Here is a 27,049-nt window from a genome sequence, read left to right as displayed (position 1 = left end):
AAAATTGCTAGAGATGTTAACAGTTCATACATGCACACACACACACACACACACATACGCTCTATAGAGGCATACGTACAATGCAAATGGCATGCTAAACATTTGAAGAGATCTCATTCTTACTCATAATTTAAAAAATGAAAGTTCCTTCCCTCCTACCTACCTTTCTTCCTTTCCTCCCGTCTGCTTTCTTTTACTTTTTTCCTTCCTTGCTCCATCCTAAAGCTAGAGGGGTTAAATAAGATAGGCATCCTTGCAGAAGGTTGGGTGGTGTGGGGTGTGGGGGCAGCCTGCTACAAGTTTTGGAGCCTAAGCAGAATGGACAGGTGTTTACATGACCCGGCGCAGGGTGTCAGAGCCCAAGGAGGGAGAGAAGGGCCACATTGGTGACAGTGGCCTGGTGTGGGATGTTGGAATCCAAGAAGGGTGAAAAAGGGGTCTACATGGAAGTAGGGGAGGGCATCAGTAATGATGGATGTTGGGTTCCGCTCAGCAGGGATTGATAGAATAAGTAGATATAATGAGGCTAATAGGAGTCAGGTTTCTCATAAAGAAAGGAACTTACAAATATAGATGGAAATAAACCTAGAATAAACTCTTTGGTATTAGATTAGAATTAGAGACAACAATGTAAACTGACAGTTTTCAATAGATAAATAGGGAAATAATATAGATGTAAATGTATGTGTATGTAAGAACACGCATATATAAAATACGTTTGCTTGTCTTTTGATATACATATATTCACTAATTCTGTTCTCTGAGAGGGCCTGGGGGCAGTGAAACCCCAATAATAATGTGCATATCTAGTGCCCAAATTTTGGTTTCTAAATTCTATTCCTCTCCCCAAAAAGAATCCTTATTCCTCAAGGAAATGGCTGATTATAAGGCTGGGTCAAGAAAAGTATCATATAAGCTAGAACATTTTGTTGCTCAAGGAAATACGGAGAAAGAAAAAACATCAAAACCAATTTAACAGGCTTTCACTGCCTAAATGTGTAACAATTTGAGCATCACAGTAAATAAAGATAAATGAACTATGACCCATCAAATAAAATAGGAATTCATGAGTCCATATGATATAAGCACATGGATGAATAAATGAGGAGAAAGATAGTTTTTTCCTACAGTAACTTTACAATTAATGTAGGAGAAAAGATAAAATTAGAAAATCACCATTTGGCAACCATCAAAGTAATAATTTAGCCAAGAAATAGCAATGGATACTACAACTAGTGGGTAAATTTAATGAGGAGAGTTTATTTATATCATCTCAAAGTATCTCTCAACAAAATATTTATTAATTACAAAGGGGAAAAGAGTAAATTTACAGTGGAGAAACCTGGCAGGTACTATTTAACAAAGTAATCCAAATTAACATCACCAGTAATAGGACAAATTTAAATTATGTAGCACTTGAGAGGAAGCAACAAGGACATAGCATCACTTCTGTGATATCCAGCCAAAAATGCATAACCTGAATTTAACTATTAGGAAACATCAGACAAATCCAGATTGTGAGACTTTCTACAAAATAGTCAGAGTGAAAGGAATCAAAGTCATGAAAATCAAGGGAAGATTGAAAAATAAAGAGATATGTTGAACAACACCATTGTGTGATCCCAAATCCTTTTCTATTAAGAACATTATTAACCACTGGGAAAATTCGAATAGGGTCTGAGTATCAGTTTCTATTAATATATCAATATTAACTTCCTGATATTAACGGCTACACTGTCATTTATGTAGAAGAACGTCCTTGTCTTTAAGAAACACACACTAAAATAGGTAAGAGTCATGGAGCCTTAGTTTGGCAACTTACTCTCAAATTGCTCAGGGAAAAAGTTATTTGAACTATTCTGGCAACTTTTCTCTAAGAGTCAAGTTATTCCCTTAAAAAAGAAAAAATAAACATATACATATAACATTGCCCATCTATCTAATTAGAAAAATCTAAAAGTTTGCCGGCATAGTCTGTTGACAAGGCCATGAAGACACAGGCACTCTCACAATTTCTGGTGCAAATGCAAGTTGGTACCATCTCCATGGAAAGAAATTTAGCAATATGTACCTAGCAAAAGTACATACACACATCCATCCTTTAACTCAGCAATTTTACTTCTTGAAATCAATGCCAAAGATAAACTGGTGGCAATATGAAAAGACATATGCACAACAAGCCTTTTTACTTCAGCACTATCTGTAATAGTAAAAACTAAAAAAAAACAATAAAAAACATACTTCAATAGAGAATTGGTTGAATAAACAATGGCTCCGCCATACACAAGAGTACTATACAGCTGAAATCACACACGAAAACTATTTCTTTATCCCATTATGAAAGACTCTCTATGAAACACAGTTAAGTATATAAATACACCTGAAACTAATATAGCATTCTATGTCAACTATACTTCAATTAAAATAAAGCATGTAAAACATACACACCAGGAAATGTAAGTTAAATGTGTATGGTATATCCCTGTCATCTAAACAGCAGTATAAATATATATAATCTTCTGGATACATGCGATACAGATATGGATATTATATATAACTTTTGTATCCGTTAAATGTAAGAATAAATCAAAAGCAAACAAAAATGATTCCTATAGAGATTATACAAGGTAGATAAAGAGGGATAGGAGCCTGACTCTCCCAAATGTCTTGTTTTATGGATTTAAGACCTTTAAGATCTTTTGAACCATGCAGATAGTTTATGTAATCATAATACACATTTTATCTAATTTATAATTTATACATTATATATATAATTTTATTAAATTTATACATTTATATTTTATACAATATATATTTGTGTAATACCTACATAAGGGAATACAAAAAACAAATTTGAAAAGCTAACACTAAAAACCTAAGGCAAAATGAATGGGATGACCCTATCAAATTGTTGACATAAACAGAGAAGAATCATTTTGAGTAACTCTGAAACATATTTTTTTTTAAAAAATGTATAATTTGTACATTTGAAATGGCATATCATAAGTGGGAGAAAAGAAGAATTCCAACAAAACATGAAATTGTTTTTAGGAATTACATTCCCGCAGCGTGTCTTGGTTTGCTATTCTAAGATTAGTGTGTATAAGGAACAGAGCAAATGAGTAATTTGTTGCTATCATTGAGAATCAGGACACTTGAGATAGAGAAAGGAGAGACAATCAACAATCAACAATCAACAATCAACAAAGTTAAGTAAAAAGCCCATAGCTCTAAACTTGAATTAGAAAGGCCAGTATGAACTCATAATGTATTGTATCTTTAAGAAATTATTTCCTGGGTGCCTGGGTGGCTCAGTCAGTTAAGTGCTGACTTCGGTTCAGGCCATGATCTCGCGGTTCGTGAGTTCGAGTCCTGCGTTGGGCTCTGTGCTGACAGCTCAGAGCCTGGAGCCTGTGTCGGATTCCATGTCTCCTTCTCTCTCTGCCCCTCCCCTGCTCACACTCTGTTTCTCTCTCTTTCTCAAACATAAATAAACATTTAAAAAAAGAAATAAATTATTTCCTACATCTGTCTCCTAAAAAGGCCTAGCAACAGTGACTAACACGTAGAAACGAGCACTTCCAGTGCACTGTTTGAGGTCTCTAACTACCATTAATTACTAAGAGCTCTTTGGAAAAATGGATGTGTCCAGGTTTAGAGCAGAACTGTTCCAGATGAACGTGGAATATCATACCATATCAGAAAGCAATAAAATTTTCAAAGACTGCTGAAGTCATGGCAAAAGAATTCACAAGCCAACCTGAGGAGGCACTCAACGGCCAAAGATGAGACAATTTGAGCACAGTAAGAATAAAAATTGCCATGGAGAGAAATATACCAACAACGTTTAACATAATACATCCATATTGACTCTAAAAAAAAATTCTTTGGATAATGCTAGAGGATCAACCCATTATTTTGAAAGCTGGTACATAAAAAAAAAATAATCAAATATTAATCTTTTATTTCTTAAACAAACTGAATCTCAGGGTAATGAAATAGTTGAGGAGGGTTTTTCTTTACTGAAATATTCCGCTTAGTATGTGAAGATGGTATGATACAAGTAGAAATTTGAAACTCCTAATGAAATAGTAAATCTAGGTCATAAACATTTGTTTGCTAATGTCACAAAAAGAAGATAATCAGATAGTATGCACCTCCCATTTTAGAAGTTCACAATATCAGAGTGCCTGGGTGGCTGAGTTGGTGAAAGGTCTGACTCTTGATTTCAGCTCAGGATGATCTCACCATCCTGAGATTGAGCCCCGCATCTGCTCTGACAGTGTGGAGCCTTCTTGAGATATTCTCTCTCTCTCTCTCTCTCTGCCTCTCCCCTGCTCATGAGTTCTCTCTCTCCTTCCCTCTCAAAATAAATAAATAAACTTAAAAAAAAATGTTCACTATATCAACTATAAAGTATTCTTGCCAAAAACTCAAGCCTTGGATCTAACTACCAATTTACAGGAATTGCAAGCAATAGAAAATCAAGTTAAATAATTTTATGAATATGCAATCAACATAACCCAAACTGTAGAACCCACAGGATGAAGCACTTCCTTTCTTCAACAACAACAAAAAAATGTGCAAGGAAAATGTAAGATATGGAGGAGGGGATGTGTAGAGTTAAAATAAACTTGAGACTTGGGGCCCCTGTGTGGTGTAGTTGGTTAAGCATCTGACTCTGGATTTGGGCTCAGGTCATGATCGCACAGTTTGTGAAAGTCGGCTCCATGCTGACAGTGTGGAGCCTGCTGGGAATTTTTTCTCTCTCTCTCTCTCTCTCTCCAATGCTCTATCTCTCTAAAAATAAGCATTTAAAAAATTATTATAAAAAATAAACTAGAGGAGACTTACCAATCATTTGCAGTATGTGGACTTTATTTAGATCCTGATTTGAAGATGTATTTACATGTATAAACACACACTGGTGACTCAACTAAGAAAGTTTGAATACTTCTATATAATTGATTTTTTAAATTATGGAGCTACTTTATTTTTTTTAGGTAAAGAAATTTAAAAGGAATTGTTATATTTTGCATATATACTGAATTTTTTTCAAATGAAATCACGTGATATCTGGAATAGCAACAAAATAAATCTAGAGTGAAGGAGGTAGTAAGACAGTTGGAAAAAAAAGATTCAATGAGCTGATAATCATTGATTCTGAGTGAAAGCTACATGGGTGTCATTGTATTCTCTCCATTATTGTCTGTATGCGAAATGTTTCATCATAAAAAATTAAGCAAGAAAATGACCAGATTATTTTTAAAAGGTCAAGATTCACTTCCAGCCAAGAAGTAGTAAAAAAGAACAGATTTATCTTCCCACCAGAAACAACCAAGCCCATACAAAATATGTGAAACAATGGTTTTGGGGCACTGAACATAAGCAACAAAAGACAGAAAACAAGTGAAGGTGCCTTGCAATTGCTTAGCTTACTGCCTTTAGAGACTTCCCAGGCCACTGTGCAGGGAAGGGGAACCCAGACAAAATCCAGAGGTCTCTATGAGTTCAGAATACAGACCCAAGAGTGCTTAGAGATGAATCATCACATGCATTTGAGGAAACTACTGGCAAATGAACAATTGAACATTTACTTTTAAAAATACCATTCACAAGACCATCAAAATCATGAAATATTTAGGAATGAATCTTAGAGAGTATGTGTAAGGCCCACACACAAAAAACTGTGAAATATTGCTGAGAGAAAGAAGACCAAATTAACCAAAATCAAATAAATGGAGAGACATACTATGTCCATAGGTCAGAAGACTCAAATTTATTAATATGTCAACTTTCCACAAATTGATCTACAGATTTCACACAATCCTAATCAAAATCTCATCATGGTTTTTTTTGTTGTTGTTAGAAATTGACAGGATGATTCTAACAGTCCTATGAAAATGCAAAGGGCCCAATATCACCAAAGCAACTCTGAAAAAGAGAACAAAGTTGGATGACTACATTATGCTATTTTAAGACTAATTATAAAGCCACCTTGTGGCTTTGGTATAAAGACAGACAGATCAGTAGAATAGAATAGGGAGTCTAGAAACAGATCCGCCTGTATAAGAACAACCGATTTTTTACCAAGATGCAAAGGCAACTGAGTGAAGAAAGGATAGTCTTTTCAACAAATGATATTGGAACATTTGAATGTCTATTTGCAAAAAAAAAAAAAAAAAAAAAAATGAACTTCAATCTTTAAAAAAATTCAAAATACAATATAGATCTAAATAAGAAACCTAAAACTATGAACATTCTAGAATCCAATGTAGTTTTTGTTTGTTTGTTTCTATTAATCTCTGAGGGAGACTAAAAACCAGAACCTTTACCTGTCTATCATGAATTTAACGTTATCTGATATGACTGGCCGTTATAAATTATGAGTTTCCAACAAGATTCAATTATCAAGTAGAAGAGTTATAAACAAAATAAGACTCAATCAGATTTTTAAAATCCAAGTGAATTTTAAGAACATTTTTCTCATCTCCCAACATGTCTTCCCAATTTTGTCATTCTGTTGTCTGTTCCTCATTGTACATCAAAGACCTCAGGCGAAGTTTTTTTTGTGATCATTAACAGACAAGAAAGAATCCCAAATATTTCATGGTTTTAGATCCTGGCTTAAAAGGGTCCCAGAATGACCGTGAAGAAGAAAAGCTTCACAGCAGGCAGAACTTTACTTATTACATTAATTTTCCTATTGTGCCTGAAAGGAGAAATAACTAGAAGACCAGATCGATACTAATTTACAGTAGGAAGCAAAGGATTGTCCTGAAAGATTGAAAGTATATTTGTCCATTAGAAGCCTCATTAATGATGTCTAGTCTGGAGGAGGCCTTTTACACCTGGAGAAAAACAGAAACAAAAACAATACATTCATGGTTATCAGCTAGCCACCAAGGACTTCACCGATTGTCTCATGAAAGGAATATAGTGGCAGTGTTGCTGATTATTTATGAGTTCAAAGACGTGTTCTTCCACTCACCAAAGCTAAGTTGGTTATAAACCCTGCTAAGCACCCAATTTGCCAGCAGCAACCCCAAACTCTTAGCCACCATAAGTAAATAAAGCTAAGCAAACAGCCTGGTTTTTGCTACCAATTGTTCAAACAAAAACACGGCACTTAATTTAATCTGAATGTGGCTTTTTTTCTCTCTCATGAAGGACATTCCCCTTTTGGAAAGAACCCCATCACTTGGAGGTCTGAGAGGAAGGGTGACAGGGGGCATCACCCTGCATTCTATGTAACATTATGATCCTGGGACCCAAATCGTTTCTGTTTGGGCTACAAATTTTATGGCTTTTTGTTGCTTGTCTGTGTGATAGAAAAGTATGCATTGTAGTTGTTAATTATAGCCCTCTCTCCTCCTGAGAACCAGGTGTGTTCCAACCTAAGGGTTGGATAAAGAAAGACTAGAATTTTGCCACCAGGTTATATTCATAATTACTATCCCATTTTGAAAACTATGGATTATTTCTTGATGAAATGAATTATTCAGACTATTCAGTCCTTTAGGAAAGTGTCCTACTTGTACTCCCCAACTTCATATGCAACAAAGTTGTTAAATATTGTTAAATCTGTTCAATCTACCCTAACCTTTAACAAATTTCCCAAATGTGGGGGATTTCCAAGGAAGGTACCAGCTTGTAACCCTTCATTTTGCAAAGGATGTCTCATGTTGGGATGAGCACTGGGTGTTGTATGGAAGCAAATTGGACAATAAATTATACTTAAAAAAATAGCACTCTTTCTAAAAATTAAATATTATAGGTTATATAAAATACATCTAAATAAAACTTTTAAAATTGAAAAAAAGAAAATAACCAATATTTCCCATTGTATGGTTATAAAAATACATTTTCAAATAAAAAATACCTCACATCAATTTATTGAGTAAATATTCATTAAGAATTTATGTATTAAGCACTTATTTACATTAGGACAGCACAGAAAAGCTTGATAACCTTGGATTAGACAAAGATTTCTTAGATCTGACACAAAAAGCATGATCCACAAGAGGAAAATTTGATAAACTGGACCTTAACAAAAGTAGAAATATCCACCCTTTGGGAGACACTGTAAAGAGAATGGAAAGCTAAGTCCCAGAGTGAGAAAAAGATATTTGCAAGGCATCTTTGTGACAAAAGATTTGTATTCAGAATACAGAAAGAAATCTCAAAAGTCAATTAATAAAAGTGAATCTAGCAGCACAAAAATTTTAACTTCACCAAAGAAAATACATACGTAGAAAATAAGCACTTGAAAAAGTGGTCAGTGCCATGAGTCATTGAGGAAATGCAAATTAAAATTACAATGAGATATTATTACACACCTGTTAAAAATGGCTGAAATTAAAAAGACTGAGCATACCAAGTGCAGATAAGAGTATGGGGCAACTGCAGTTCTCATACACTGCTGTTAAGAATGTAAAATAGTACAAACACTTTCTAAAACAATTTCGCAGTTTCTTAAAAAGTTAAACACTTACCTGCCATATGACCTAGCCATTTCGCACTTTTGTATTTTCTTTTTCTTCTTCTTTTTCTTTTTTTAAATGTTTATTTATTTTTGAGAGAGAGACAGAGAGCAAGCAGGAGAGGGGCAGACAGAGAGGGAGACACAGAATCCGAAGCAGGCTCCAGGCTCCGAGCGGTCAGCACAGAGCCTGACGCGGGGCTCGAACTCACAAACCGCGAGATCATGACCAGAGCCAAAGTCGGTCACTTAACGGACTGACCCAGCCAGGCGCCCCACAGTTATGTATTTTCCCATAAGAAATGAAAGTGGATGTCCATGCAAAAACTTGTACACAAATTTTCATAGAGGCATTATTTATAATAGCCCAATACTAGAAACAACCCAAATTTCCATCAGTAGGTGAATGGGTGTACAAACTAGTCTATCCATACACTGGGACTCTACTCAGAAATAGAAAGGAATAAACTATTGATATACTTAATAAAATAGATGCATTTTAAAATAATTATGAACTTTGATTCCAGTAAAATTAACCCAAAATATCTTATAAAAGACAAAAAATGCCCACTGTACAATGCCATTTATATAAAATTCTAAACACGCAAGGCAGTTGCTTGAGGATGGGGTTGGGTAGGGAGAGGTTACAGACAGAAGGAACTTTTGGGGGCAATGGATAGTCATTATCTTTATTGTGGTAATAGTTTCATAGATAGTTACAAGGATGTACATAAGTCAAAATCTATCAAATTGTATCCTTTAAATATGTTCAGCTTATTGTATGTCAATTTTACCTCAGTAAAGTTCTTTTTAAGGTGAAAACATCTCAAGTCCTTCATTCCTTTAAGTAAGTGCACCAGAAACACACACACACACACACACACACACACGAAGAGGAAAGTAGTAGCAACAACCAGGAATACAAGTTTAAATCCCGTTTTGATTCCTTATGAACAACACACAGATCTAAAATAATGAGACTTACCTCTTCTCCCACATACAGAGACTGTAATGCTATTATGTGACTCAACTAGGTGGTGGAGCTTTACAGATTGCTGAAAAAGAAGAAAGGAAAATGGGAAAAAAGGCTTTTCTACTTGAGGAGAAGTCCCAGGTATTAATTCAGTAAAGTGCTAGTCTCTTTAAAGATAGAGCACTGACTTGTTCCCAACTGAATGCACTGGCTAAAAATGAAAGACCAAGCAGCCTATTAGTTACCTGAAAAGTCATTCAACTTGCTGTGCTGTTCACCAGCAGTAAGAAGTATGTGTTCTTGGATAGAAAGAAATTTCCCAGCATGCTCTGTTCACTCAAAGTAGTTTTTGATGACCATAAATTTGTATTTAGTTCTTTCAGCAGAGAACATCAAGAACTTGAGTCATTCAAGATAAATGTTCATACCTAAATAGCTTTGAGAGCTAAGCAATATCTCAGTTTTGAGTTATTCCACATCAGAGTTCTTAATCTGTAACTTTATGAGGAGTTTTAGTGGTGCCTACTATTCCTCATAGTATACATTGTTTTAATATATGAAATACACAGGACGTTGACAGTGAATCAATAAGAGGATAAAAAAGAAAAACACAATAAAATTACATTTGATTTCACATTTTTAAAGAAAGTGTTGTGTAAAAGAGGGGTTCCTGGGTGGCTCAGTAGGTTAAGTGGCCGACTTCAGCTCAGGTCATGATCTCAAAGATCGTGGGTTCAACACCCGCGTCGGGCTCTGTGCTGACAGCTCAAAGCCTGGAGCCTGCTTCGGATTCTGTCTCCCTTTCTCTCTGCCCCTCCCCCACTCACGCTCTGTCTCTGTCTCTGTCTCTGTCTCTCTCTCTCTCTCAAAAATGAATAAACATTTTTAAAAAAGAAAGAAACTGTTGTGTAAAAGAACTATCTGTTTCTAGGGGTTAAAACTCCTAATCATCTAGTGTATTCATTTTTTTTTCTTCTGATTTTGCCATTTATGACACCGCCTAAACCTTCTAGCATAAATCATTTATAAATCTGATTAATATGTCCTAAGAACAATTAATAGAGTAACACATAGTGAAAGACTGTTTTGCTATTAATGTATCCTTTTATTCATTTTTTCATCCACTCAGCATTTATTACACACACTCTATGTGTCAGGGACTATGCTAAGAGGTGGGGATAGAATGTTCAAAAAAAAAAAAAAAAAGAAAAAGAAAAAAAAAGATACAGTTCTTACTAGCAAGGAATTTACAAACCACTGGGAGAAATATATTTATCAAATAGTCACAAACGTAAATGTATCATTACAATCAATAATTAAAAAAAAAAAGGTATGCTTTTGGAGAATATACAGCCCATAGAAGCAATAATAGAAAACTTCCCTAAATAAGTGACTTTGAATCAAATCGGTTGTTGCATCTATGAGTCTCAAACTCAAAAGAAATGTTTGCGCTGGAAATATATACAAATTTGAAAGTCATTTTAGAACTCATTGGTATATACAGCTATCAGAACAGTGAAGAATCTCTCAATATACATACATGAAAAGGCCATGAAGACATACTATTATGAATAATAATAAAGCAAGGTTGGAGATTACATAATGATGCTACCTTTTACATAAGAAAGAAGGAAAAACAAGGTTCATATATTTGCATTTGCTTGACTTGCCTAAAAATTTCTTCTGAAGAAAACACAAGAAATAAATGTGGTTGCACAAGTGGAGGGGAAGAGAAAGATAGAACATACATTGTATATGCGGTAGAGTATACATTGTATAGTTTGCATATTGTTTTGCTTTTGAGACACTGCCTCCCCCACAAAAGGCCACTAGAGGAGGATGAACTATAAAAAAGATTGAAAAAGAGCAACTAGAGAGGATGGAGAGTGTGTTGTCTCTGAAGTCTCAGGGAAAGAGCGCTTCAAAAAGAAGCAACGGAGCAGTTAACTATCAATTGCAACTGAGAAGTTTAATAAAAGCTGCAGCGTGAAAAAAAAAAAAAAAGTGTCCGCGGTAGGAGGGAGACCATGAAATCAACAAACAAAAGACCAAAAGTCCAATAAAAATTAATGAAGGACACAAATACAGTTCACAGTGAAAGAAATGCAAATAGCTTAGGACATGAGCAAGTGCTCAACTTGTAATAGAAAACATGCTGTTGAAGTTATGCAATTCTATTGTCACTTATATTGGCAAAGATAAGGGAAACCAACACTCCTCTACTGTTGGGAGGAGTGTAAATTAGTATTACTTGTTTAAGATGCCTTTTGAGGATGCCTATGAAAACAATATACCTAGTTTATAATTAAGTAATTTCAGGTATAAAAATTTTATGTCTCTATGTCAATATATATAAGCACACATATGTATACTTGTTATATCCATATGCATGTGTAATATAAATACACATAATTTATATATATTTATAAACACACATATATGTGGATGTGTAAAAAGATACATGTGCAAGAATTGTGATTGTTTTAACAGCAAAAGACTAGAAATAATCTAACTATCCATCAACATCAGACTGGTTTAAAAAATTATGGTGCATCTAGAGAAAACATATTTGGGCAGACATGAAAGATATTTAACATATATTAGGTGGAAAATGGAAGCGAGCGCACAACAGTGCACATAGTGTTTCCATTTGTGTGAAACAAATTAGTGCCTGTGTGTTTAATACTGCTCAAGGTCATAGAACTTTTGGTCTCAGTGAATGCCTTTGGAAAGGGAACCTGGATACTGGGAGATCCAAACTGGGAGGGATATTTACTTTTTATTTATACCGTTGTGTTCTATTTGAACTTTTAAAAAATCATGTGCATATATTACTCTTTCTATTAAGAAAAAAATAACTAGTTTAAAAAAAGGAAGTTTTTAATTTTTATTTTAAAAAGTTTATGTATTTATTTTGAGAGACAGTGAGAGAGCGCGCATGTGAGCAAGGGAAGGGCCGAGAGAGAGGGAGAGAGAGAATCCCAAGCAGGCCCCAGGACCAGCTCAGAGCCCAACACCGGGCTCAATCCCACGAACCGTGAGATCATGAACTGAGCCGAAATCAAGAGTCAGATGCCCAACTGACTGAGTCACCCCAGGCGCCCCTTAAAAAGGAATTTAAAAAAAAAATGTTATAACCACCTATGGCCTTAAGATTATAGTGGTGATCTTAACGAGAGTTCTCTAATGGAGTCACCAGAGAGGAAATCAGGTCAGTATAGTGAGAAGAGACCAGGAGATCAATAAGTGACAAAAGCACACATAAAGAAGTTTTGCTGTAAAAGGGAGAAGAGAGGTAGAGTGGTAGCTACAGGTGGAAGCGGGGTAAAAAGAAATGGTTGCTTCCTTACTTGAGCACATTTAAATGCTAACAGAAAGGCCCTTGGGGGAGGGAGTGAGGAGGTCATTGAAGGACCACAGAAGCACCCTGAGCAGGTCAGAGAGGGTGCTTTGGCAAGCACAGGCAGGGGCCCTTTCTCCTCCATAACGGGAGAGCAGGGCGGGTGGGAGGCAGAAACAGAGTCCTTTGACAGTTGGAGAGTGGGGAGTTGAGCAAATTCCTGTCTTCTGGCTTCTATCTTCCTTGTGGAACAAGTGGTGAGATTATCTGCTGAATTAGAGAAGTGGACTATGAGATGAACAGGAGGTCTCTCTCATGGAGAAATATTTGGTGTGAATTCTTAATTTTGAGAATGGGACAGTGCATTGACCAGGGACCTACAGAAAGCTTGCCCAGATAAGGATGGAATTCATGGATTTAGAGTGTCATCAACCAATCTGTTCTACAGGACTTTTTCCCAACGGCACCTAGATCCCCTGGCGTGGGTATAAAGAAAGCCTAGTGTTGGACTCAGGCTTTGACAAATAAGTACTGACCAACTAGAAAAGGCAAAGAGTCATTATGAAACAGACCCTTCCACCTTGCACCCTCTCCCATCATCTTCAAGATTCGACAGTATTCTCTGTACATATTTTTTCACTTATGCACAATTCATAGATATTTGTAAATTCCTCTGGCTGATCAGCCTGAATAAACTAAAGAGAGGAGGAAAAATAACTTGGAAGGTTAGGAATCAGGATGTAATAGAAGGAAAAGGACTAACGTTGTTGAGTATCAATATTTGTGCTAGATATTTACAAACTTGGTCTCATTTATTGTGGAGTGGGCAATGGCTATTTCCTGATTCTTCTTTCTAACAGTATTTCAATAAAGGTCCTACTGTTCCCTTTCTGTGGCCACAAGATTGGTGGGGGAAAAACTCACCTCTCTGAGATCATATACCGTCAACGCTATGGACGTGATGGACATGATTATGATGGCAAAAGCATATTCCTTATAGTCTTCACTAAACCACAAACAGACACTGAAGAGTTGAAATATGTAAAATAGATTTAAAACCTGTTGGCAGACACAAAAACAGGAAGGCAATGGGGATATTTAGTCTTCGCCCTGAGCTATTCATTGACTTGTTTGCTTTCAAAAGCCTCTCTGTGACACCAACCACCCCATACAATATTCTCATTCTTACTGTATTTATTCAGCAATTGTCACGTGCCAGACACTGTGCTTAGCAACTTTACCTGAATTTTCTCATTTAATTTCCATAATTACCTTATTACCCAGAAGCTTTTACTTATCTCCATTGCAAAGATGGAGAAGCTGAGACTCAGATCTCGAGATCTGAGACATGAGATTCTTGAGAAACTTGCTGAAGGTCACACAGCTGCAACAAATCACAGAGTAGGCCTTGAACCTGGGGAGCTGACCCTGGAGCACTTACTTTTAATCACTGCTGCACCTTATCATTCACAAAGTAGTGTCTCGTGGGTCCTCATGATGACCATCACAAGGGTGTAGGGTGTGGATACTATGAGGTTTAGTTCACATGTACTGGCCCTCAGAAGGGTGAAGTTTTAGTTCAGGTTTACGGAGTTAAAATGCTCTCGAGTCTGTTGTTCTTCCCTTCGACACAGCATCTGCCATCTTCTAAGCCATCAAAGTACTTAGATTTATGGATAAGTTGAAGACTACATTTGCTCATTAGTAGAGAGCCAAGCTGAAACTGGGAAACTGTCCTTGAACATCTAGGACACTGTGGAAGAAGGGAGAGGCTAACTCCACAGTTGTTAGCCTGCTTTGGTTTAAGACATTTTGTACCCTTATTCAAATGCTCTCCAGTTGATTTCCATCTGTCTAAGATGGGAACAGTAATCTTTGCCTCTGGTTGGGGAAGGAGCACACAGAAACATTTCCTATCAGTTTCTTTTGCTTCCTTTCTTATAGAAATATTGAGAAAATACCTTGGGTTTAGTAAGTTTTTTCAAAAACAAGTAGGAGTAGAAGTAAAGTTCAGAAAAAGACCCAGGGTACAGCTGTATGGTTATAGTTTCATAATAATCACTGCAAAATGAAAAATAAGCTCAATGGTAGACTCAAAGAGGAAAAATTCAACTTAACAAATGATGGTCAAGTCCTTTTTTCCCCTCCCACACAAACATTGAGATCTAGAGAACTAATAAGGCTAATGCTGAGGAAATTATGTTGCCCATAAGAAATGTCTTGAGTTTTTAAATTTTTAATTATTATTTTAGTTTCACAAAGTTGGGAAAGGCTAAGAAACATTGGATTAAAAAGGAAAGAAAGAAAGAGAAGAGGTGCACCCAGTTATTAAAGGATAAGTAGACACATGAGTGTCATTATACTGTGCCAGGCAACATGTGCAAAAGATGGTCTCCAAGGAAAACACTAGAAAAGAGATATGAAGAATCTATCCTTTGTACTGTTTTAAAATATCACAAATTACGGTTACTTATTAACAAGTAGCATTCTTGATTGTTTGACTAGAACTCCTTTAGCCTCTATTTAGCGCCAAGAGTAAGTCCTGCGTACCTCTTTGATGAGTAGTTTCCAAATTGGTGTGATTTCAACATCGATAGTATTAGGCCCACATATTAACCTCCTATAGGGAGAGATCATAGGTCAGTCAGTTACAACTAATAAAAATGAAGCTCATTTTTCACTCATTCGAAAAAAGGCCTATTCACTTTCTCCCAGTCAAGGTAAGCCTCCCTTGTTCCATAATATCTCCATCCTTCTCAAAATAACTGAGTGGGGAGGGGGTGGTTCCCAAGGACAAAAACAATAAACATGATCCTATTGCATCTACTAAATTAGATTCTTCCTGAGGTCTAAATATTTCCCTGATGGCAATTTGGGTATTTAATATTAGTGGTTGCCTCATTCAAGTAAGTTTCCAGATTGGCACTCTCTCAACTCTGTCCCCAACTGTGGCTCTGTGGACGTGGGATGGAGAGATCATTGCAAGAAAATAGTTTTACTAGTAAGAAGTACTGGACCTACCTTCCTACTCCTGTTTAGTTCTGGGAAGCTGTAGAATTTATTTTAATGTGAGCAAAAAGATGTTGGGATCTCAAAGACAGCTCTATACACAAAGTTATACACCCTTTAACTGAAAACCTAGAGGTATATTTCTTAGATTATGCAGAGCAAGGACCCTTTATGAGTTATTTTGCTGTTGGGAACACTGACCACACTCTCTGTGCCTCCTATGTAGATATTCAGATCAAGTAGCTTGGCCAAATGTATTAGAGCAGTGTCTCCTGAGATTTAGCGTTCATACACATGACTTCCTGATCTTGGTAATGTGAAGATTCTGATTCAGAGGGATGATGTGTGGTCTAAGATTCTGCATTTCTAACAAGCTTCTAGGTGATGCGGATGCTGAAAGGCTCTGGGTCCCTTCAAAGTACTGGAAAATGGGGGTGCAGGGGAATATGAGTATCACAGAAACTTAGGACCAGCAAGGTCTTTCCAAAGTCCTCCTCCCCTTTTTAACAACTAGGGAACCAAAGCCCGGAGATGAGAAGTTCCTTGCTCAAAACCACACAGTGAATTACTGATAGACTTGACATTCAACACTGTGCTCTTCCTCAGCCTGGTTCCTCTGCCCTGGAACTGCTTTGGAATCATGGAGCTGCAGTTCTTGCACAACAGTTTCTGCTGCTCTGAAATTATTATTCAACTATGTGATCTTGGCATAAAATATATTTCCTGATTACAACCCAAACTGGTTCAACCCCATTATTATAACCTTGAGAAGCTCTGTGTAGAGTAGAAAGAGGACTAAACCTGTGAGACTCAGCTCTTCAATCACCTCCCATCCATGTGACCTTTGTTCAGGCCATCGAACCTCTGTGAGCCTCAGATTTCTCATGTATTATGTTGGAATGATGGGGATATTCATTCTACCTCCCCCACAACGCTGATCCGACGAAGCAAGAGAAGGTATGTGCATGCATTGAATCTAACAATACTGAATAGAGCATTACAAAGTTTTCTGATATTGACCAGCTAAGATAATGATTTGCTAGGCTCTCTATTTGGCTGATGGCAACCATCCTCTTGAGCTGATGTAGAAAACAGTAGGCATGGTACCTAATCTCTTGTTCTTCTCTTGTTAGACCTGATCCAAATTTCAGATGTATCTTGGCAGAACTGAGCCAGTCTTCCAAAGAACTGAAATAATAATAATGAGAAAGACCTATTTAGAAATGATATTTTTGAGATAAGTTTCTCTCTTTCAGATGAAATTACTGAAATGACTTACCCAATTTTCTGGAACTGTCCTTCTAAGTTGTTCCAAACATATCTTATTTTCTGCACTTTTATACATCTCACCTGAAAAAGAAAAGTACTAAGAAAGTCTCTTATGTAGGGATCAGTAAATACATAGCAGTTTGGTGGCTAAAGAAGTGCCTGCAGAAGAAGCAAAATGGAGCTCTAATACACTTCTTACACTCCTTTCCTAACTTACTGCAACTTTCCCTGCTACACAAGTGGCATTCTTTCTTAGGAGTTTTCGTTCAGTCGAAGTGTATCATGCGTGGGCTTACTATGCAGATGAGTATATATGATAAAACTCTGTCTCTGTGTTCCACTAGGTTATTGATAACCTAACAAAGGAAGAAAATCTGTTACAAAAGTGAAAACTATACCATACAGTCCAATATATATATATGTCAAAGAAATAAAAATATGATCAAGTAAGATGTATGGTATTGAAATGCCGTAGAAATGTTGAGCGGGCAGATGGCTGAAGGCATCATGGAAGTGATGGCATCTGAGCTGCAGCCTTGAAGGGCTGAAAGACTTCTGCCCAGATAAGAAGGAAAGAGGGCATGTAGAAGACATTCTGCACAAGTCGGTTGTGAGGAGGGGCAAATGAGTGGGTCTACTTGACTGCAGACTGGAGAATGAGGCTGGAAAGATAAAGGTCTGAGTGTACCATCTTAAATGCTAGGGTGGAGTATTTAGGACTTTGTCTTGTGGGCAATGGACATTCAGAGAAAACTGTAGAATAGACTGTGAACAAAATTAGCTTGGTAGCATGTTCCAGGAAAGAGTGAGGAGGTTTTTGCAAGAAAATTTTCTCCAGGAAGTGAGCGTAGATGTCAGCAGTGAAAACGAAAGTTAAGGTTAAGGCTTATGGGAATTATGCCTTCTTTTTTCTGAATTCTTTAAGCAACTATATGTGAATCTGAATTTCCATTAACTGGCGACCTAACTGAACAGAAAGAAATATAGTGCCATGTTTTTATGGGGCAATATGTATAACCTACTTTTGCCCATTGGAATTAACTGGAAGCTTTAAATACTAATGCCAAGGTCTCACCCTCAGACATTCTGATTTCACTTGTCTGGTGTGCAACTTAAGCATAAATTTGTTGAAATTTCCTTAGATAGTTCTAATGTGCCGCCAAAGTTGAGAAATATTGTATTCCTTTTACCTCTACTCTGAGAATTGTGTTCTTGAGAAATTCAAGTAAATTTCTCTGCACTATAATTTTCCCAGAATAAACTTAGGAAATTGAGCAGATTATCTCTAATTTCCACTGCACACTTCTGTGTATGTTCTATACCTCTGAATAGTACAGTCAGTATAATCAGATAAATTCTAGAACTAAGAGTATACAGCTGAAAACTAAAAAGGGTTCACTATATGTTTTTTGGTAAAGAAGTGAAAGCATGCTTTTAAAACCACATGAACATCTAGAAATAGAGGTGAAATCCCTAAGCCCCAAGATCTGTAGTACACCAAATCAATCTGAATCCTATTCAATAAATATATGTGCATGCACACGAGTGGGCACATACACGTGTGCATGCACACACACATTCATAGTTACCAGAGAGAGAATTAAGTGCTGTATATTTTATTTTACAAGATCGATTTTTTTCAATGAGATCGGTTGCAAAGTAACTTTAAAAAAATTCTATTTTCCTATTGATTTTCTGTATAAAATTTAAAATTGGAGTGCACTGCCACTGGGAGTGATTCTCCCTTCACAAGCTGCAAGTTAGAAAGAGGAAAGAGGGACTGAAGGAGATTGGTTGCCATTGTCCACTTTGCAACCTCATGTCTCCTAACACCTGGCTGTCTTGTTCAGTCCCGGCAATTCTGCAGAGCTGGACTGTAGGGTACGTGGGCTTTTGACACATCTTTAGTCTTTTTCATCAATCTCTGGTAGACATATTCTCACCTTCATATCTTTAGTTCACTTTAGGACTTTTGTCCAAGATCGCATCTAGTAAGCAGGGATTGAATTTTAACTCAAGCTCACATGGCTCCAGAATCCCGTCTCTTAAAGGACATGATAGTCAAGCTAATTTCAGAAGAAGGTATGAAAAATCCCATAGCTGCCAGAATTCAAGTTGAATTGAAGGTTGCCTCCTTTGTTCCTTCTGTGGTTTCACAAATCTGGGTTAGAACATTTTTAAAGGACACACTGTGGGAGGATATGAGGCCCGTGGTCAGAGAACCCAAATCCAGAGGATGTGAAGGCACAGACTGAGAATGAGAACCTTATAAAACAGCAAACACGAAATGTCAACAGATGAAGGCAGAAATAATGAGGAATAAAGAAGTTCCTGCTAAGTTTTATCTCAGGTCAGAAAATAGAAGATTCCATTATCTCCTGATAATTTCTTCTGTTTAAAAAAAAATTTTTTTTTCTTTTATTTCAAGACAGAGAATGAGTGAGGAAGGGAAAGAGAAAGGGGGAGAGAGAGAATTGCAAGCAGGCTTTGTTCTGTCGGTGCATAGCTGGATGGGGGACTCCAGCTCGGAAAATGTGACATCATAACCTGAGCTGAAACCAAGAGTCAGACACTCAACGAACTGAACGACCCAGGTGCCTCTATTTGAATTTTTAATATTTCAACATGACTTTTGGTATAGCTTTAGTGAAACTTTATTAAGTCTTTTGTAGACAATCGTGGCATTAAAATTTTGTAAGAGCTTAATAACTGTCAATTGGTTTATTCAACAAATATTTATTGATAACTTACAATATGCCAGGTCTAAGCTAAAAAATTAAGAGATTTCACTGTAATGGAAAAAGGGTAAACCATGATCCCAGTTCAAGAGGTGCTAATATTCAGATGGAGGAATAAGCCCTTAAATCATTAGTTTGGGAAACACACTCAAATTTGCCTCCACCGGGATTGACTTGCCCTGAAAAATCCTGCAAATCCTCTAAATCCAGCTCAAATCCTACTCCCTTCAAGAATCCTTAATCCTTATTCTGTTCGGCCAAAAAAGGTGTCTATTCCATCTATCTTCTCCAGTTTATATAGTAACGACGTGTTCATCCCTTTCCTCCATTTGATTTCATCTTCTTGAAGGCGAGACCCTGTATCTTATCGATCTCTGTATTCTCCAGTTTGGCTAAGACAGTCACTTTCATGTAGGAAGCACTGAATATGTATGGAATTCAAGTAAACTTTACGACATTGATTAGTTCTCACTGAGATCCCATATACAAATTTCTTCTCTTACAAAACAGGAAGATTAACAGATGCAATAAACTTCTAGTTAATAGCCTTAATTTGGATGAGATATTATTTGCCTGGACTCTGAGAAAAGATGATAGGGAGGTTTTAAGTGTAATAGTATAGTAAGGGTATATTATTTCCACTGAAATAAGGAAAATGTAAAGAATTTTAGACAGGAATCATTGTCACTTGAAACTTAGATCATGGATTACACCACACTACCTAGAGTGTTCAAGCAATAAAATGATAATAGAGTATTTTACTTTTTAAGTTTATTTTGAGAAAAAGAGGAGAAAGCACATGGGTGTAGGGGCAAATTAGGGAGAAATTATCCCAAGCAGGCTCAGCACTGTCAAAGCAGAGCCCGTCATGGGACTCAAACTCACCAACTGCGAGATTGTGACCTGTGCCGAGATCAAGAATTGGATGTTTAACCTGAGCCACCGAGATGCCCATCTACAAACTATTACTGACTGCGTCTGGGGAAGTGTGGGTGAGGCTACCGTATAGAAAAGAAGGAATGTCATGGATAAGACTTGAGATCATGGGAAGAAAGATGGAGTAGGAGAGCTGTGAATGGGAGGAAGTTTTAGCACTAGATGCAACATAGAACAAAGGCCAGTGCAACTGGTCATTGAAAGATCTTGCCGTCTGTGGTTACAGCTCTTTCATGTCCCCTTACTGGGACATAGTTTGAAGTGAGATTAGGCTTGGGACTGTGCCGTGAAGACTCTACATCGAAATTAATCATTTTCAAAAATAAAATGGTAGAAAAGTGTTCTGGGAAAATAAACTATCCAATCGATTAAAAGGAAGAGAGCTTGGGACAAGAAACACATTTAGGAGCAGCTCTTTCTGTTCCAGTAGGGGGCGGGAAGGTGGCGAGGGGGTGAGAGTAGATAGTAAAACGGAAGAAAGGAGAAGGAACAAGAAGTTCAAGCCCCAGACAGCTGAAACTGCTCCATTGGCTGAGAGTTCAAGTGCCCTCTGCAAGCCTTTTCATTTACCAATGACTTTGTTCGGTGCTCCTTTGGATGGTAAGCATGCTTTGATGGGGAAGGTGCTATTCAGAGTACTGAGGTATGAAAGATTTCTTCAGTACTTTGCAAGAGTTTCCACACAATGACCGGAAAACATGTTCACATGTGCCCAAGCCAAAGGCTTTTAATCTTTGGCCCAGAAAAGCAAACGAGGGATATCAAATAGTACCTGAACTGGCTCTTCCCTTCTAATGAGGGAGAAGCAATAGAGACCGAAATGTTCTCACCACGTTTTGTAAATTTCACATTTTAGTACTAGATGGCATTAACTTGCTAGAAATGTCTGAGCTAAAGTTCATTTGAGGTAACATTTTTGGATTTATTTCATTTTAGTCCATTCCTTTGTTTTCAGAAAACAAAAAATATTGAAATACATGGAAAAAAAGAGAGAATATTCAAGACAACAATAAAAAACAAGCAGCTTCATTCAATTTTGGAATTAGGATCTTAAAAAAAGACAAGCTGTTAAATTCTAGTTGTTTTTCTAATATAACATGTTGAGAAATAGAGTCTGGTCATTAAATCCAGAGCTAAAATTATTTTCAAATAATTATTCTTCCACTATACACAGTTCACTGAAAATATGCTTTAAGCCTGATATTTCCCTAGTAACAAAAGGTGAAATGGTAATATTCAATAAAATGTGATCCTGAGGAGTATCTAAACAGAATATATTGGCCTCACCATTGAGGGCTTTTTCTCTCACATCAATACAATTTTCCTCCAGCAAATATCCTTTGTCTGGGTTGATGGAACATCATTCTGCCATTTTTCATGAGTTGCTAGGGAGTCCGTTGAAGCACACAGACTGTATTGTGACAGACTCGTGTTACTTATACAAGGTATAAATTAGGGAAATTGTAGACTAGGGCATTTTAAGATTCCACAACCCATTACTAATTCATCCTTATTTCTTCTCCATTCCAAAGCCAGTACTTTTCCTTCCACCACGGTTCAGGCTTAGTTTGTATTCAAATTGTCCCAAAATTCATGGGAATTTGCTTTTGTGGAATCGCCTCTTAAAAATCTTGAAGTTTATAAATTTTTCAATGCTAAACGGTCCCAGGTCCTGTTCCCTTTGGCTTTCATACACGTTTTTCCTATTCTGAATCTACTATTTCCCTAAAAATGGCAAACATTTTATAAGCTTTCTTATAATTCTCTTGCCAACTCTTCTAATCCCCCATATTGAATACATTTTCCTTAAAAGGACTGTTTGACTTCATCTTGGTAACCTATTATGTTCTTTAGAAGCCAAAGAAACATAAATGTAAGCATCTTAAATTTCAGTTACTGCAATCCAGAGGACTCTGGTGAACTTTATTCCTGCAACTCAGTTTGATCTCACTTGGCATTGCACAGCCCATCTAAAAGCAGGCTAACTGTCCAGTCCACTCTAATAGCGCCAGTTCAGTGTGGGTTAAAATATTATCAGTTCAAGATTCTCCTTTCCTCTCCTCCTCCTATGGGGATGGCATTTGGACTTCAGGAGAAGTTCACTGCAGGGAGCACTGAAGGTGAGCTTGTGGTCCGTGACAACATCCCCATGGTATCTTTTACTAACATAACACATAATGTGTCCTCTCCCGCTGGGTCTTTCACGGTGACCACTCTGTGGTGCGTTGATACTTAAAAGATTTCAGCGCCTCAGTCCCCAGCCAGTGGCTGAAACCACACCTTTCTTTAGTGTATGTTTCTTCACTTCTTTGAAGGAACTTTTTGGCAGATAATGGCTCTCGCTTTCAATAAATTTCCATATTCTATTCATGAGTATGAAATTTTGGATCTCTTTCTTACCGTCTGTGAGATACCAGGAAAATTTAGGAAGGGGCTGTCCTTAGGAATCTGCTGTCTGTATTCATTTCTGTCACCTTACTGCTCCCTCCCATGGCCAGGTGATAAGGGGACTTGCCAGAAAGGAAATTGTTCTCAAAAATCTTCAGCTGGAAGCTGGTCCTGGGATTCCCCAATTTTTAATTTGTTTTTTTTTAATTCTGTTATTTTTAATTCTGTTATTTAAGCACCTAACCCTCTCCTCGACTCTCTGCTACCAGGGATGTTTTTAATAAAGAAGGTGAGGAAAAAGTAACAGAAAATAATTAGTTCAACTGGATGCAAACTATTTTAAAATCTCCACCTCACATCAAAATCATGGACTGTTTACCAAAAACTTCTCCCTCCCAAATTTGATGTTTTTGTCATTATTCTTGCCAACTTCTTTCTCATCCATCACAGGGGCCCAAGTGCTTCTGGGTTCAAAGGAGAGAGGTCATAGAGGAGAACTGCATGCTAATTAGTGTAGTCAGAATGTATACTCTGCTCCCAGCTGGGGTTTCTAGTAGAATTAAGGTTGAGGTGCTGGTGGTAACAATGGAGTACCACAGGATTCAACTGAACGTCCAAGAAAGTAAAGGTTTCTCAAGGTGTATGATGAGTTTTGACTGCACTTGGGCCTAATTAGAACATAATTGTTGTTTGGGGGAGCTAAACTGTGTCTCATACTTTAAAATGTCAACCCAGTGTAAGCTGTTAATCAGGGAAGTAGGATAGCATTTTGCGTAGAACACCAGAGCAGACTCTAGCCACACAATGGCAGAAAGACTGTTTGCATGAGAGGACATCATAAATCCACTAGGTACTAATAGCATGCGAAAACTCCTTTCAGAAGAGCGATTTTGCACACAAAGAGCCCCGAGGGAAGAGATGGAAATGGAAGCATCCATCAAGTAAGGAAAGGGTGTTTAGAAAATTGCTCTTCCGACTTCATCTATCATACTATCAGAGACTGCTGTGTTAATCCATTTACCACCACTGAGTATGAGCCCAAAGACGAAATGCAGAAATGCTCCTTGGGGAGAGCGTTCAGCAAAACTTCTGCAGAGGCTAATGTGGACAATGGGGATCATCCCCATATCATATCCAAGGAGTATTGACTGCAACTTACACACCAACATGCAGCTGTGTGTGGTTTTTCAAATGAGTCCTTTCTTAATTCTTTGGCTTAAGGAGCATGTTTTTGAATATATGTGAATACATATATTCATGTGAATACATGCTGTAGTTTTATCCCTGACTCTTCCATGGTGTTTGAACTTGTTAATTCTCCAAGGGTTAAAAACCAAATAAGGTCTTATTTCTCTGAATGCTACTGTGATGTATTAGTTCTCCATGTATATATATAAAAAAAAGAGTGTTAATTAAAAATGTTACAATGATTATGGAGAAACTTTTACAATGTTACTCTCTTAGCTTTTATAGTTGCCCAAAGGAAGAAAAACAAATGCCAAGTGCTCACTGTGCTGCTATATGTTACCAATTTCAATATTAACACCTTGATAATGAAAATAATGTCTTTTGTTTTTACAGTACTTTTCTCTTTCTGTAGTGCTTTCAGAACTTTTATCACATCTGGTTCATTTTTATGAACATTCTGAAAGCTAAACACTTCCTTACCCTATTAACTATTAGTTCATTCAAATGATTGAAGAAATCCCAGTTTTTGTGAAGATCATGTGAAATTACAAGACGGAAACTGTTTTTAGGCCCATTATGCTTTGGTGGTTTCATTGGAGCCTTAGTGACGTGTGATTCTGAGTGACAAAGAGGCCATCCCCTGTGGAATGACCAGGAGTTGCAAAGGCAGCTTAAGAGAGCAAACTGTGCAGCCAGTGTTACACTAAGAAGGATCATTCCCTATAGACAATGGTCTAGGAGAATCATTCATTTATGGTGAGTGCTGATGACCAAAAAGGAGACTTAGCTTTGAATCTCTTCAGGAAATGCATACACTACTACAATTCACTTGTGATAAGGATTACAACACACGTTTATGTTAGTGATTTCAATCTTTTCTGAGCAGAGCCTGTTTTGGACATAAAATATTACACAGATGGGGTGCCTGGGTGGCTCAGTCAGTTAGGCGTCCGACTTCGGCTCAGGTCATGATCACTTTCGTGAGTTCGAACTCCATGTCGGGGTCTGTGTTGACAGCTCGGAGCCTGGAGCCTGCTTCAGATTCTGTGTCTCCCTCTCTTTGCCTTTCCCCCGCTCGCACTCTGTCTCTGTATCTCTCAAAAATAAATAAACGTTAAAAAAATTTTTTTAAATATTACACAGATAGAATAATACTTGCCTTTATATTATTTGGACCCAAGTCCAACGTTCTCAGGGAGAAGGACCACATCTTTTTAATTCAGCGATCCATACCTTCATAAATATTTGGGTTTTTTTAAATCATCACACCATCATCTACATACACTTTAGGTAAAAGTACCGTGTCTTTGGCTATGCTTGGTTAACATGCAGATTCTTATTATAGATCCAAAGACCTCAGAGATTTTCGACTCATCAGCTCAGAGCCTCTATCGTTCAACATCAAGTTTATATCCACATATCGATTCATGTATTTATTAATGTGTTTTTTTTCACAATTTTAAAGTATTTCTTTTTTTTTAAATTTTTTAGTGTTTAGTATTGACAGAGAGAGAGTGAGAGAGACAGAGCATGAGTGGGGGAGGGGCAGAGAGAGAGGGAGACACAGAATCCAAAGCAGGCTCCAGGCTCTGAGCTGTCAGCACAGAGCCTGAGGCGGGGCTCGAACTCACAGAAAGCGAGATCACGACCTGAGCCGAAGTCAGACGCTCAATCGACTGAGCAACCCAGGCACCCCATAATCTTAATGTATTTCACATGATATACTTTGCATTGCATGATATTGGGTGCCATGGAGGATAGAAATTGCAGATTTAACATAAATGGGGGGAAAATCAGTAAACAGCAAGTAGAAAAAAATATTCAAATGCTTCTCAGAGAGAAAAATAGAAGTTCTGAGAGTGTGAATAAGTGATATGGAAGAGAGTGAACAATTTGGCATATGTCTACCTGAAGTTATAAAAGAAGAGCATAGACGCAGCAGGAGAGAGTCAATATGTGAGGACTTAGTGTCCAAAAGTATTTCAAATGTATTAAAAAACTAGACCTTGGGGCGCCTGGGTGGCTCAGTCGGTTAAGCGTCCGACTTCAGCTCAGGTCACGATCTCGCGGTCCGTGAGTTCGAGCCCCGCGTCGGGCTCTGGGCTGATGGCTCAGAGCCTGGAGCCTGCTTCCAGTTCTGTGTCTCCCTCTCTCTCTGCCCCTCCCCCGTTCATGCTCTGTGTCTCTCTGTCCCAAAAATAAATAAGCGAAAAAAAAAAAAAAACAAAAAACAAAACTAGACCACTAGACCTTATTTCAGAAAACTGAACAAATGTTGAAGAGTATATATAAGGATAAAAAGAAATCCACAAGTAAATGTAGTACAACAGAAGACAAAGACAAAAAGAGAGAAGACAGATTATATCCCTATAGAGAGAAAAGGCAGATTTTCTAAGAGGAATTAGTAGTGAACTGGAAGCAGCTGGAAAATTTATATATATATAATATCTTCAAGGTATTGAGAGCAAAAACCTATCAATCCAGAATTGTATACTTCATAAAAGTATCTTCCAATTTAAGGGGTAAAATTAAATAATTTTAGGAAAAAGTCCTGAGAAAAGGTGCCAATAACTGACTCTTACTAAAGACATTCAAAAAGATAGAAAGGTTAAGGTGCAAGAAGGAATAATGAGCAAAGACAGATAAATATATGAATAAATCTAGACAAAAATCAACAGTATAAAATAATAGTTATAATGTCTATTTTGTTGAGTTAAATAGGTAAA

At 37.2% G+C, this 27,049-nt stretch overlaps 1 protein-coding gene and 1 long non-coding RNA gene across 2 annotated transcripts in view; both read right to left on the bottom strand.

Annotated features, from left to right (window-relative positions):
- The window catches only part of LOC128778169 (probable cation-transporting ATPase 13A4), a 71,393-nt gene extending 57,545 nt beyond the window's left edge, over positions 1-13,848 (bottom strand). The window contains exons 1-2 of the mRNA XM_053906507.1: positions 13,720-13,848; positions 9,468-9,537 (exon numbers count right to left, since the gene is read on the bottom strand). Of these exons, the coding sequence (XP_053762482.1) occupies positions 9,468-9,537; positions 13,720-13,764 (115 nt within the window). The 5' untranslated portion in view covers positions 13,765-13,848. The remainder of the gene's footprint in view (positions 1-9,467; positions 9,538-13,719) is intronic.
- A 1,495-nt stretch (positions 13,849-15,343) lies between these two features.
- LOC128778167 (uncharacterized) lies at positions 15,344-17,179 on the bottom strand. Its single transcript, XR_008423523.1, has 3 exons — positions 17,084-17,179; positions 16,912-16,992; positions 15,344-15,415 (listed from the first exon to the last, which is right to left on the bottom strand). It is a non-coding gene; the product is annotated as an uncharacterized LOC128778167 (long non-coding RNA).
- Between the last annotated feature and the right edge of the window lie 9,870 nt (positions 17,180-27,049).

The sequence above is a fragment of the Panthera pardus genome, unplaced genomic scaffold (assembly GCF_024362965.1).
Source record: "Panthera pardus isolate Hobbes unplaced genomic scaffold, ASM2436296v1 HiC_scaffold_189, whole genome shotgun sequence".
Lineage (NCBI taxonomy): Eukaryota > Metazoa > Chordata > Mammalia > Carnivora > Felidae > Panthera > Panthera pardus.
Note: the sequence above shows the minus strand (reverse complement) of the source record. Positions and strands in the feature narration are given on the sequence as shown.